At 48.3% G+C, this 14800-nt stretch overlaps 1 protein-coding gene across 1 annotated transcript; it reads right to left on the bottom strand.

Moving 5' to 3' along the window:
• Window positions 1-214: 214 nt before the first annotated feature.
• On the bottom strand, window positions 215-14475 carry LOC101161115 (cullin-associated NEDD8-dissociated protein 1-like). The gene is made up of 24 exons (XM_023955352.1): window positions 14279-14475; window positions 12857-13000; window positions 12451-12605; window positions 12174-12297; window positions 11101-11158; window positions 10062-10260; window positions 9860-9965; window positions 9589-9731; window positions 8608-8918; window positions 8398-8539; window positions 8184-8302; window positions 7737-7892; window positions 6588-6809; window positions 6303-6509; window positions 5494-5681; window positions 4878-5037; window positions 4503-4643; window positions 4096-4235; window positions 3638-3813; window positions 2113-2208; window positions 1860-2029; window positions 1227-1391; window positions 1011-1118; window positions 215-924 (listed from the first exon to the last, which is right to left on the bottom strand). The coding sequence occupies exons 1-24, from the start codon at window positions 14344-14346 to the stop codon at window positions 703-705; spliced, it is 3720 nt and encodes a 1239-aa protein (XP_023811120.1). The 5' UTR covers window positions 14347-14475; the 3' UTR covers window positions 215-702.
• Between the last annotated feature and the right edge of the window lie 325 nt (window positions 14476-14800).

Here is a 14800-nt window from a genome sequence, read left to right as displayed (position 1 = left end):
TATCAGGCGTTTCCCGCCACAAACCTTCAAACTGGAGCATCATCGTACGTTACGATTCCAAACAGGAAGTGACGTCATGTCAGAATAGTTTAGGCTTTTTCCAGTCTAAACGATTTAAACGTATTTCTAAATGAAGCTTATTTTTGTGTTTCAAAGGTTCAAACCTGGTTTAGAACCTTTCTCATGCTTGGTTTATGATCAACAGTTTCCAGAGTTTTGTGTGCAAAGAAAAAGGATTTTATTGTGAAAAACTGTTGGGTTAATTGCCCTGTGGGAGGGGTCAAGCCTTATGGAAGGGCAGTGATGGTTAAAGTGGGGGTGTCGAGGTCCTCCTGGATTGTGGGTGCATGTTTTCTTTTGTTGGGGACCAATGAACCCCCTTTCTGGGGATTTCTGGCTCATCCATCTTATTTTGGAGGGGTTTTTTTTGAACACATCAGTGATCCTATCGTCTGCGTTTCCATGGAAACACCTGGACAGCAAAGGAGAGGAAAGTTTTTGAGCTTCTGGAAAACCACTAGCCAGTGATTCCATCTGAGCTTCAGGAGCGAGGAACCGTTCTCCCGTTTTGGGTCCGAGTCGACATTTTTAATGGATTTTTTTTCTTCCTAAAAATAACCAAAACATTTGCAAAAGGCAGCAGTTCCATCACAGGATGTCCAACGGTCGGAGCCGGTGACCCGATTCACCGACAGAACCTCTTCAGCTCATGTCCATGCCCTCTGCCCCCCCGCCGTCCCCTCCCTGCACACTCTGGTAAATGGAGGCCATGTCTGCATTGGATCGGATCTGGTTGGCGAAGTCAGCCATGATGGGGCTCCTCTCCACCTCTGGAACCGCCAGCAGGGCGGCGACGGCACGCATGGCCGAGCGCCGCAGCTCCTCCTGCTTCTCGAACTCCTGCTTGACGGAGCCGGCCTTCACCTGCAGACAGGTGAGGGCTTCAGCGCCGGTGCAGACGTTAGCGTGCACGTCAGAGGAACATGCAGGACCGGAAAGGCCCCCGGTACCTTGGTGGTGCAGGTGGCTTTGAGCGGTTCCACCAATCGGTCCAGTCTTTGGAGAACAGCAGCAGGACTCAGGGAGGCCAGTCGGGCCAACATCAGGAAGGTCAACATCTGCAGAGACGAAGGAGGGGGGAGGAGGGGGAGGACCAGCCACGGCGTTTGCATCGTGTTCAGCCCAGGCAGTCTGTGGCACGGCTGCTTATTATGGTCTGTACTCACTCTGATGTCGTAGTGGTCTTTGAGACCCTCCTCCACGTGATCCAGGAACTGCAGGACGTCCAGCCCGTCCAGGCAGCTGTCCAGCAGAGTGTACATGCACTCGAACGCAGCTTTACGCACGTCCAGACCGTCGTCCACTCGGTGTTTGAACGGACCCATCTCCACCTGGGGGGCACAGCAAGACATGGGGGGCACAGTGAGACATGGGGGACACAGTGAGATATGGGGGACACAGTGAGACATGGGGGGCACAGTGAGACATGGGGGGCACAGTGAGATATGGGGGGCACAGTGAGACATGGGGGACACAGTGAGACATGGGGGGCACAGTGAGATATGGGGGACACAGTGAGATATGGGGGACACAGTGAGACATGGGGGACACAGTGAGACATGGGGGACACAGTGAGACATGGGGGCACATTGATATATTTTTCATTGTCAGGGTTGCAGGGGGGGGGGGCTCCTCCCGTCTTTCTGCAGGTCTTCTTCAATCATCTCTGTGAGGAAAACTGCTACATAAACTAAACCCCAGAATAATGAAGTGGTGGAGCGGATCGGTTCTACGTTGGGTTTGCTCTCGGTGGAAGCACAGCCGCCTGAGCGCTCCAGCTCCTCCGGCAGACCGCTCACCTCTCGGATCAGGTCCTTCCTGATCTGGGTCTCCCTGTAGAGGTGCGGCAGAACCGATCCCAGCAGGCCGCGGATCAGAGACGGTTTGTTATGAGCTGCAGAGTTAAACATCACCAAGGCCACGCGGCGCACCGTGATGTCATCGTCCTGCAGGCTCTTCAGGAAGTCACCTGTCCAGAGGCAGAGGATTCATGCCTGTGCACAGTCAGCCTTATCCTGGCGCCTCACAGCTGTGACGGGGACTGAATCTCACCCATGCAGTCTCTCAGCAGGGCGTCTATGGGAGCAGGATGGTCAACAATGGTGAACTTGACAGCTGTCACCACCGTGCCGCGAACCACCGGAGAACCTGCAGGAACGGCAGAAGACGTTTCAGAAAAGGCTTTCAGCTGAGGCGTCTGCAGACGTCTGTCTCCACGCCGCAGCCGCCAGGCCTCACATCTGTGATTCTGATGAATGTGTGTTGGTTTTTGGGGAGATTCTGTGAGAAGTAAAGTCTGACATGTTGATGTGAGATCCTTGGAAAGATTTGTAATCCAAACCAGATTTTTGCCATCACTCTCCCTCCTAATCCTTTTGTTTTAGTTTGATTTCAGAATTATTCAAAGAATGACAACAAGAAATAAACTGTCAAAAGCAGCCTCACCAAAACATCCCAGCCTTTTATCAGGAGAATAAACCCCAGTGTCAGTTTCATTCTGTAAATCAGTCTGTTAGCACTAAAGCCTGGAGGACCTTTCTCAGTTTCCACAGAGATTTGGAATCAAAAGCACCGACAGAAATGGAGGAATGTGGTGAAGATTCACACAGTTTCAAACCTGGCTGTGGTTTCATCCGTCTGCAGAAAGACATTCATCATTTTAATCGGACTTCTCTCCATGAATCAGAAAACCTGATGTGATGCTAAACTCCATCAGCTCTGTTCCCGCTCCACCACACGGAGTCTGGATCCTCTCCTCCCTGCAGCTCATCCTACGATCTGGAAACATCCGTTTCATGTTTTTGTGAAGCTCTGTGGAGTCGTGTTCCAACCCTCTGTTTGGGCTTTTGGATGTTCTGACTCCACTTGTTCGGTTCCTTCCTGCTGATGCACTGGATCATTTTTAAACACGTCTGTTTTTTTATAATCGAGTGTAAAACTTGGTTTTCCCAAATCCTTTTCCTTCAACCTGAACCTTTATGCTGGCTCTGCTCTCAAAGGTTTCCTGTCACTTTTCCTCTGAACCTTTGTCAGCTTTTTCCAGCTTTAGACTTGTTTTGAAAAGTTTTGGATTGTTAAAAGTCATTTGAGATTTTAGCATTAATGTAAACAATTTAATCCCTTCACTTACTGATTCCCAAATGTACTGTTTTCTCCAGTTAATTTAACATCACCTTAAACGGAAAAAAAACAAAAAATGTCATAGAACTGGAACTAAGTTCAGCCATGAAGGGGTTAAACTGTTAAATCCCCTCTTTATTTAATTCAGTTTTACGTTTTCTGAGCCTTTCTAGGATCATCTTCAGCTAATTTAGTCTTTCTTTGGACAGCTTTGCTAAATAAGGACAGATGTATTTTTTAGTTTTATTAAAAATCTTTTAGATCTTTTCAATAAATGTTACATTTTTTGTCGGTTTGGATGTTCCTTTCTTGCCAAAAGTTCATCTTTTATCCTCCTTAAAAACTCACAGACTTTTCTCTGCTTTCCCTTCGTTCTTTCGCTCTTCACCTGGACAGCAGGTAGAATCTGACCTCAGACCGGCTCAAAACCCCTGAAGCATCATGGGAGCTGACCTACCAGCTCGGAGCTGCTGCTTCAGTCTGGGCAGAAGCACGGCCGGGTCGACCAGCGTCAGTTTTCCCAAACATTCGGCCACCAGATTCCGGCTTCCCTCCTCCTGACACTCGCAGTGCTGGAACAGCAGTGACCAGATAGACTCCACATGGGGCGAGAGACTACAGGCTGGACTGGCACTGAACACAGGAGAGAGAGAAAAGGTTTGAGCTGAAAAACCTTCCAGTTTTCTTACTTTGATTCACACGCTAAAAGAATTTTAGCGTCTCAGAGCTTTAGACCAGAGAACCTGCAGTTCAAAGGCCCGTCAGAGAACAAAGAACCGTCACTGGATCATGCTGGTTCTGCTCAACTGGAGCCTGAAAACTGAGCTAACGCACAGAAACTCTTTTCTTTTCTTTGAGCTCCTCAGACCACAGGATCAGAACCTGAAGGAGAACGCCGCGGCGCTTTGATCCCACCTGATGACGTCCTTGAGGGAGTGCAGCAGCAGGTACTGCCTCCGCGGCTGAGCTGAGATCTCCTTTAACACGAAGGGCAGGTAGTCGCTCAGGCTGCCGACCGCCATGCCGCCTAACGCGCAGGAGGCGGCCGTCTTCACCTGCAGATCAGGACATGTTAGATCTGCAGAAGGAACCTAGAAAAACCATCAAACATCGACTTTGTGGACATAAAACCGATCAAACTAAATATAAAACAATACGCTTGTGGAAAAAGAAGATGAGGAAGTTCTTTAGAAACTTTGATCTCCTGTGAAAAGTTATATATTTAAAACATAAACGTGTGTGGTGAACCGGACGTCTTCTGGTCACTTCCTGTTTTACGCAGCAGCCAGACGGAGAACTTCTACCAGGAAGCAGCGTCTCACCTCCTCACTGGTGGAGGAGAAAGCCTCCAGGATGACTCCCTGGACCTCCTTGCACCCTCCCAGACTGCCGCTCCTCCCCACCTCCCCCAGACTCAGCAGAGCCAGGACACGTGCGGACTCGGGGGAGCCGGGATTCTTCACCTGAGGAGGGAAGAGGACACCTTCATGAGGCCTCAGGACCTCATGTTACAGAACAGAACCAGCTGTGGAAGCTGAAAAGGAGGAGCTGACTGCGCAGCTGCAGACGATCAAAGCTGCAAAAAGAGCAAGAATGTTCTCTCTTTTTCGGGACAGAGACATCTCAGTAACAACATCCCCGCTGTCTGCAAAGACTGGACGGCTTTAGCTTGGACAGAACTTCAGCGCGATGCAGACCTGCTGGATCAGACCAGCCACGGTGGCCGGCGAGTCTTTGGGAGACGCCGAGACCAGAGCTGCCACGCACCGCGCCGCAGAGATGTAGGACTGCCTGTGGAGGGCGCTGCTCTCCGGGGGCGGGTTCTGGAACGGCTCCATGAGAGCCTTCATCAGCTGACTGCAGACAGGAGCAAGACAGCGGCCGGTCAGAGACAAACCTGAAGACTACAGGAGCCACATGTGTAGACTCCAGGACAGAACCTGGACGGGTTCTGCTCTCCTGGGTCAACATTACTCTACGTTCCTGTAGAGCAAAGGGTCCACGCTGGTTTCCCTAATAAACAGTGCTGATAAAATCCTGACGGGATTCCCTTACAGTCATCATGCTAGCATCCTAAACAAACATCAGTCATGCAAAGCAACTTTCATTTCCTCGGACCGACAGAAGTTTCTGCTTCTATTTCCCTTAAACTGCAGGATTCCTCTCACTAACCAAACACACGCCTGCTGATCAAGTAACAGCTGATTACAAAAGCATTCAGAGAAATATTACATTTGGAGCTGAAAGGACGTTTGTGACGTCAGTCCTAAAAGTCCAACAACACCGACCACTGTTCTTCAGGTTCTCTCTCACCCGTAGCCCAGGCTGCTGGCCTTGGAAAGCACCAGAGACTGAAGGAAGTCCAGGATGGCGGCCAGAGCCCCGCCTTGAAGCAGCGGTGAGTGGATGAGTCTGAAGATCCCGGGCAGCACCGACGAGCTGATCTTAGCCAAAGAGGAGGGACAGGCTTTGGACATGCAGGTCAGGAGGGCGATGGACACCTAAGCAGAGAGACAGACACCTGAGCAGAGAGACAGACACCTGAGCAGAGAGACAGACACCTGAGCACAGAGACAGACACCTGAGACTTTTCTAAACTTGGTTTTATTTGTATAAATCCTTTTTCTCTCCACAGACAGCAAAAAATATAAGAAAGAAGGTTTTTGTATATTTATGGTTCTCTGCATGCTGCCGTGGGGGGGGGGGGGGGCATCAAAGGTTCTCGCTCTGATTTAGCGATGAGCTTCAAACTGAAGGTGAGTCTCCTTCTTTCAGTTTTAGGACCCCCCCCCCCCCCCCCACACACACACACACACACACACGCACACATGATACAGAGTTCTGGTGGGAAGAAACCAGCTCCTGGCTGCTTCTGAACCATTGAACTTCTGGTTCACATACATTTTGTATGTAAATAAATGAGGATCTTATCATCTCATAAGTTTTATTTTCTGCTCTCGATTATTTTGAATTGCTAATATGTGAATAAGCAGAATTATAAACAGACTCTTTGTTTGCATCAAACCTGCAGACTTAAAGACCGTGTTTCCTAATGATGAGCAGTGTTCACGTTTCTGCATGAGTCCCTGCATGGATGATGTTCTTGCATTGTGCATGCAGACCTGTGATGTGTGCATGTCGCTCTCATCCACCAGGGGGGGCAGTTCATTGAGCATCGCCTCCAGGGCTGCGGGTTTGATGCTGGCAGCATGATGGGTGACGAGCGCAGTGAGGCACGCCAGCGTGCTGAGCTTCAGAGCTCGCTGGTTCTTCCGCAGGAATGACGCCAGCACAGACAGGGTCTCATCCAGGATGGAGGACAGGTCGATCTGTAGAGGTGGGGCCTCGTGTGACCTTTAGACCTTCAGACTCTGTCAAACTCTGAGCTTGAAAAAAGAACCACAAACCTTCAACGAGGAAGCAGCGATGAGGCTGAGAGTCCTGACTGCTGACAGTCTAGTTATCTCATTTTTTAACCGCTCCAGAAAGATCGCCAAAACTCCCTGTAGCTCCGCCCCCAGGTGGTCACCGAGATGACACACCAGGTGGCCCATGCAGGATATGGCTCGCTCCTTTACTTCCTGGTCGATATCTGTGGCCTTCAGTCTCTTCATCGTTACGGAAAACACCTGGGGGGGGGGGGGGGGGGGCAAAGTTTTTATTAAAAACAGAAAACACAATGAAGCACATCTGGACCAGAATCTGATTTAATCTAAGAACAACAAGGAAAAACAGCAGACAGGAGCAAGACAGATGAACTCCACTAAAACGCCAAGTCAACAAAAACAAAGGAGAGTCCAAGAAAAAGCAGGCACACACGCAAAAACAAACGCAGACGCAGACAAAGATGCAAACCTAGATGCATATAGATACACAAATGCAGATGAAGACACTGACGCAGAGACAGATGCAGACGCAGACACAGATGCAGAGACAGATGCAGACGCAGACACAGACGTAGAGACAGATGCAGATGCAGACACAGATACAAATGCAGAGACAGATGCAGACGCAGACAGAGACGCAGAGAAAGATGCAGACACAGATGCAGACACAGATGCAGACACAGACGTAGAGACAGATGCAGATGCAGAGACAGATGCAGACGCAGATACAGACGCAGAGAAAGATGCAGACACAGATGCAGACACAGACGTAGAGACAGATGCAGATGCAGAGACAGATGCAGACGCAGATACAGACGCAGAGAAAGATGCAGACACAGATGCAGACACAGACGTAGAGACAGATGCAGACACAGATGCAGACACAGATGCAGACACAGACGTAGAGACAGATGCAGATGCAGAGACAGATGCAGACGCAGATACAGACGCAGAGACAGATGCAGACGCAGACGCAGACACAGACGTAGAGACAGATGCAGACGCAGACACAGACGTAGAGACAGATGCAGACGCAGACACAGACGTAGAGACAGATGCAGATGCAGATGTAGTCACAGATACAAATGCAGACGCAGACACAGATGCAGATGCAGATGTAGATACAGACGCAGACACAGATGCAGATGTAGAAAGCTGTGAGGCCCGTACCTCCCTGATGAAGGGTTTGGGGTCGAACCTTCCAGGCGTGCTCGTCTGTCCCTGTGGCCGCATCACCCTGAGCAGCTGCTGCGTGACCAGCAGAGCCTCCGACATGATCTTGTAGAACGTGTCCTCCACGCATGCCAGGACTGCGGGCAGCAGCACCTGCAGGAACCACAGCGTTACGCCAGCAGAAGCACAGCCTGATCCAAGCGGCCCAGACACCAGAAGGCAGGAATGATGAGAGTCTGCATCTTCTGCCCATGATGGGAGACTTCACTGAAACTGATCAGGTTGATCTTTAAATGAAAACTACAAAGTTTGAACCTCTTCATTTACATTTCTATTCTGTTTGACGGGAACAACGAAAGCAGAAATGCCGGAGTTTCCCAGCTGCATAATATAGAGATTAAAAAAGCATTTGAAAGCAAAAAGCGTCGCTGAGGCCTGAAGAACCTGCATGTGAGGCTGAAAGGCCTGAGGAGGATGGGAAATGAGGAGAACATGAAGGAAGCAGAGAGCATCGATCTTCATGTTGGAGGAGGCAGATTTGTCCGTCAGGGAGAAGAGGATGCCTGGAGGACAGAGGAGGGAAAGGAAAAACAGAAAATGATGTGTTTCCTCTGAAAGAACATATCTGAAGACTCCTGTGTTTTGAGTGTGGAGGTACCAGGAACCAGAGCGGGTATGTGCTCCTCCAGAGCTCCAGGCACGGTGTGGGCCAGCTCAGAGAGCAAACCGAAGCAGCCCTGCCGGGATTTGATGCTCTTGTCCTTCAGCTGCCTGTGAAGAACTTTCACGATCCCAGGAACCTGCAGGAGAACATCCTCAGTGAAGACGGTCAGAAACTCCTCCAGGAGATGAAGGCCAGAGCCAGAACCTGTTTCTTCAGCAAGGTGACCACCGGCTCCTCCTCCCTGACCCCGCTCCGGACAGCATCTGTGGCGATGAGTCCTGGGTGGCTTGAACCCACGCGACTTTGTCTCAGCAGCGTGGAAAAAGCTGCAAAGACGTCCGCCCGGACGTTCTCCTCACGCTCCTTGAAGCGGGCCAGCAGGGCGGGGCAGATGGTGGAGTAGAAGGACAGCAGCAGGTCCAGGCGCGTGCTGATCAGAGCCTCCAGACACTTGACAGCAGAGCGCCGCACCTTCCAGCTCATGTCGTCATCGTCGCTGTACTCATCATCTGATTCTGCACAGGAGAGGACACAGGATACACCCAGGTTACCGCAGAAACCAGACGGAAAACACAAATCAGTGAGAGAGCCGGGCGGTAGGGTTCCTGGTTTTGCTCTGCTGTTATGGTCCATTTGGTACATTTGCCCCCCCCCCCACCCCCCCACCCCCCACCCCACCCCACCACCACCACCACACAGACACACATTCCCTCAGGCTTTGTCTGTCAGTTCTTCATCCCTTTGCCTGATCTTGCCTGATCCTGACCATCCTTCCATCCAACCATCCATCCATCCATTCTTGCATCCCTACTTCCATCCACCCATCCGTCCATTCATCAATCCTTGTATCTTCAGAACCTTTTGAATACCTTTTAGGGTCACGGGGTTGCTGGAGCCTATCCAGGCTACTGTTTGATCAAGGTGTAGTTCCCCTTGAACAGGCCTGTTACAAGACCACACACACACATTCACACTTAGGGGCAATTTGGGGACCCCAATGAACCACTGGATCAAGTTGAATGATCCTTGAGAGAACTCACACATGAACTAGGAGAACCTGCAAACTCCACTCAGAAAGAGCCATCTTGCTGTGAGGTAAGAGTGCTAACCACTACACCACAGTGCCTGGTCAGAGTTCTTGGAAAAATGTTTTCCGTTTTATTCGAAATTCTGAGCAGAACAAACCTTCATCGTCTCCATCTTCTACATCCATGCTTTCGTCCTCCTCTTCTTCACTGCCATCGTAATTGTAGTTGGGGTCATAGGTCATGAACTTAAAGCAGAGCTGGGTTACCGTAGCAACGTGGGGAGACATTTCCTTCGGACATCTGTCAAACATGACATGAATGAGGGCGGGGTTTCCGGCTTGTTCTGAGCGTCATCATCATCAGTGATGAAGATCTACTGTCGTTACAGGAAGAAATTTTCGTCTGGAGGGCGGAACAGGTGAGCCTACCTGCGAATGAAGGCTTCAAAGGCCTGGAAACAGTGCTCTCGCAGCTCGTCGTCCTCCACGCTGGTGAATTTCACCACCATGGGGATCACCTTCTGCAAATGCTCACCTGGCGACAGAAAGCACACCAGCTGAACCCACCTAAAAAGGTGTCAAAGTTTCCATTTGTCAGTGAACGCAGCATCACTGAGGCGTTAGACCGTACCAACTCGATGGCCCCCCTCTCGGCTGATGGTAGCCAAACATTGGATGTACGTTCTAGCCACTGAAGTAGGCGGACCCTTGGCCAGTTCTGTCATCAGGTGTTCAGTCAGCTGGGAAAAGAGGGCGGGGCTACAGCAGGGCACCAGGTGACCGAGAGCCATGATGCTGCGCTTCCTCACTGCCATTCTGGGGCTGGTGAGCTGAGGCAGCAGACAGGAAACATCAACAGGAGGAACCAGACGAGAACAGACCGTAGAAAAAAGCTAACAACATCAAGATAAAGGAGAGTTTGGATATTTTTGGTGCAGTTCTGTCGTATCCTTTTGATACATTTGGATATTTATTTTATTTTTGTTAAAACGCTTTTGTTTTGTTTTTTCAGTGTTTCTCTAAATAAGTGTTGTTTTTATCTCTTGCTTAGTTTTTAGACCTTTGTTCCCTGACGGGAAAAGTTTGGTTTTAACTCCAGTCTGCCTTTCCTGAGATGAGGTCAACCTGATTGAAAAAGATGCTTGATGGTCACAGCCTGGCCTTCTTAGGAGATCTGCAGACCTTGTGGAAACCATACATTAACAGCTGGGATGGGTTGACTGGAGGATGCATGAACATAAGATAGGTTTACTTATGGAAACTTCTAACCTCTGAAACCCTGAAACTGCAGCTTTCTTTAGTCGTTAGACAAACCGGACAGTGTTCCTGTCACTCAGCAGTCTACATCCAGGTTTGGCTAAAACATGGCAAAAGTTTCAGCTTGGATACAGTCCAAGTTGCTTCCTGTCATCCGAGATGTAATCATGTGATCAGCCATCAAGCTGGTTGTATCTGTTGCTATGCTGATGACACCCTGCTCTTCAACAAGACCAGCTCTTCATTACACCATCTTCACTTCTATCCACTGGAAGATTCCAGTTTAACAATCTTCTTGTTTCTCACTGGTTAGCATGTTTTCCTGTTCAGACATTTAAAATGTTTTTCTAAAATTTTGGTTCCTTTTATCCACATAAAGAAATGTGCAGCTTTTCATCCTCTTGGTTTCATACCTGAGGCAGCAGACTGGACAGCAGAGAGCCATGAAAACTGACCAGAGCACCACTGAGCCTGCAGGAACAAAGGGCGGAGTTAGTGTTCTGAATGAACGGATGGATGGATGGATGGGTGGATGGATGGATGGATGGATGGATGGGTGGATGGATGGATAGATGGATGGATGGATGGATAAACGGATGGATGGATGGATGGATGGATGGATGGATGGATGGATGGATGGATGGATGGATGGATGGATGGATGGATGGGTGGATGGATGGGTGGATGGATAGATGGATGGATGGATGGATGGATAGATGGATGGATGGATGGATAAACGGATGGATGGATGGATGGATGGATGGATGGATGGATGGATGGGTGGATGGATGGGTGGATGGATGGATGGATTGATGGATGGATGGATGGATGGATGGATGGGTGGATGGATGGGTGGATGGATGGGTGGATGGATGGATAGATGGATGGATGGATGGATAAACGGATGGATGGATGGATGGATGGATGGATGGATGGATGGATGGATGGGTGGATGGATGGGTGGATGGATGGGTGGATGGATGGATGGATGGATGGATGGATGGATGGATGGATGGATATATGGATGGATGGATGGATGGATGGATGGATGGATGGATGGATGGATGGATGGATGGATGGATGGATATATGGGTGGATGGATAGATGGATGGATGGATGGATGGATGGATAAACGGATGGATGGATGGATGGATGGATGGATGGATGGATGGATGGATGTTTGGATGGATGGATGGATGGATGGATGGATGGATGGATGGATGGATGGATGGATGGAATGATGGATGGAAGGATGGATGGATGGATGGATGGATGGATGGATGGATGGATGGATGGATTGATGGATGGATGGATAATTGGATGGATGGATGGATGGATGGATGGATGGATGGATGTTGGATGGATGGATGGATGGATGGATGTTGGATGGATGGATGGATGGATGATTGGATGGATGGATGGATGGATGGATGGATGGATGGATGGATGGATGGATGGATGAGCTTCCAGGGAGGATCAGTTTTACCTTCCCAGCATGTCTGACAGGATGTCCAGGGCCTCTAACTGGAGAGCCACGTCTTCCTGTTTCCCCAAAGCACCAATCAGCTGGGAGGTGATCATTTTGCTCACACTGGCTGTCAGAGTCAAACCTGAGGACACACAGACAAACTGAGCTCTGTAGGAACTCTGGAGACATTTCAGGCAAAAGCATTGCTAGGAAACCCAAACCTTAGCCCCACATTACAATCCAACAGTGATGCTCAGAAACGTTGCATGATGATCTGCTGTGAATCAGCCCCCACCTGAGGAAGACAGCGGCAGCTCCGTGATCACGGCCTTCAGCCCCATGCTGGAAATGTCTCTGAGCTGCTCTTTGTCCGACATCATGTTTGAGCACAGAGACTCCACCATGGCCTCCACCTGCGGCTCCTTCACCTTACTCACCAAAGGAGCCAGGCTGCAGACACAAACACTCAGTCGGCAGTCCTTCCAGAACATCTCCGTCTGTTTCCTCACATTTCTTTTAACATGAAGAAAGTTTTTCTTTACATGGTCATTTTATTTTTTTACAAACAGTAATTGTGTGATTGTGTTTGTTTGCAACAGCAATCAAAGGTTCAAAGATGACCAAAGTCAGGGGGGTGAAAGCATCACAGCGACCTTCATTTCCAGCTTCCAGCTCTGCCTGCTGGTTCCTGCAAACGTTACCATTTCACAGCCAGGTTCTGCACTTCTCCGTTCTTGTCCTCCAGCAGTTTGAGCAGCATGGCCACCACCCTCCTCTCACTGTCCTCGTCCAGTTTGATGCTGTCCTTCTGCAGCTCCAGCATCAGGTCGTTCGTGGCCATGAACCTGGATGCAGCAGCACATGCAGAGAAATGAGACACTTGGAGCAAAGTGTCCTGCTCCTTCTGCAGGTCTGAACCTTCAAATAAAGTGATCTCTGAGCAAACATGAAGGAAGCAGCTCAGTGTGGCTGGAATCAAACCAGCATCCAGTGATTTAGGCAATGACACGCTGATGCTACAAGCAAAAGAAATGTTTTTACCAAGGGGGTGCTAAGTATGACGGGTGTGATGGTAGCGGGGCATCAAAAATAAAAATATATTTTTATTCCCCAGCGAATAATCATCCTCAGCATGAAATACGTGACTTGATTGACATGCAGAATGGCCAATCGAACGTCCTCTGAAACATACGTCACCGTGTTTGGCTACACTGAGATCACTTTCTGTCTGTCTGCCTGTCTGTCTGTCTTTCTTTCTTCCCCGGTCTCCAATGGAGGACCACTCCGGCCCACAGAACATTCATTGAGGCCCGATGCTCTCTGTCCTCATAATAAAACGCCTTATCTGCTCCACTTATGGATTCCTACAAAATAATATTAAAACACAGGACTAAGCTATCTCCTCACAAAGATCTTACTGTGTCGTTTTCTAGTTATTATACATAAACATGTTTGTTTGACGGGACATATTGTAGATGCTGTCATTTTTTAAGTTGAATTGTGACTTTGGTGCATAGATTTAGGCCATGATTAGTCTAACGTTTTATTCTAAAAATACTGTAGAAGTTGTCAACTTTTGGAGATGCCGCCTCTTGTTTTCATATTCTTTATTGAAGCTTCAGTTGTGATTTGATTTTAATAATTGAAATAGTTTGGATTCAAAAGCGTGACATAAACAAATCTTTACAAAGAAATCAACTAAAACAGTTTTAAAGGTTTCGTTCTGTACACAAACACCTGAGTTTAGGATTCGCTTCTTGTTGTACTTCTAAAGTTTGTGTTCAAGTTTCATGATGTGTGTGTAATGAAACTTTTACTTTCACTTCTTTGTCATTTGAATTTTGCACTTTTTAAATGTTAGTAAACTAAATACATCTGCATTTTCAGCAAAATGTAAAAAAAGAACCTTTTAATAACTGTCTTTTCTCCTCTGAGTCTCTGATCAGATTTTAAATTAAAATGTTCATTACTTTAACATTCACTGCTTTATATTCATTACTCAGAGTGTCTTAAACAAACGTTTTGACAAAAGAAATATCTACAATCGAATGACGAGTCAGAGTAAAAAGGGTCTCACTGTCAGAGCTGATGAGCAGCTGATGAGCAGCTGTCTCTTACTTTACCTGAAGTCTTTGTCAGTGGAGGTCATTTTCTCCAACAGGTTGGAGATGTGGTAGGACACGTTAGACATGATGGTTCTTTAACAGCTGACACGGACGCCGATAAATGCTAAATCTGTAGGAAAGCAATGGAACTGGGGAACCAGATTCACCCTGACAACATGGCGAGGCTGGTGGGCAGAAAGCGGAGCTAACCTTAAACCTGACACCCCCAGGGTCAGCTAAAAATACAGCACACTTATTCTGGTTTATGTCTCCCTCGTGTGGACAAACCGAGCATTACAGCCGAGTTCGTTTTGAAATCCTAAACCATGGACTGTAAAGAGAAGTTTTACAGTCTCTGTTTGCCATGAATTTGTTTGAATAACATACAAGGTTGTTTTGTAAATAGATTGTTTTCTGATTTATAACTTTATTTTTTAATTGGCTTTCATGTGTGTGAGTATTGTCCCAAATAAATTTAGATTGTTTAATGTGAAAATATACCTTTTGTTATTTTACAGGAAGATGTTTTGACTCTTCTTT

This window comes from Oryzias latipes, chromosome 5 (assembly GCF_002234675.1).
Source record: "Oryzias latipes chromosome 5, ASM223467v1".
NCBI lineage: Eukaryota > Metazoa > Chordata > Actinopteri > Beloniformes > Adrianichthyidae > Oryzias > Oryzias latipes.
This window is presented reverse-complemented; position numbering and strand designations above follow the sequence as displayed.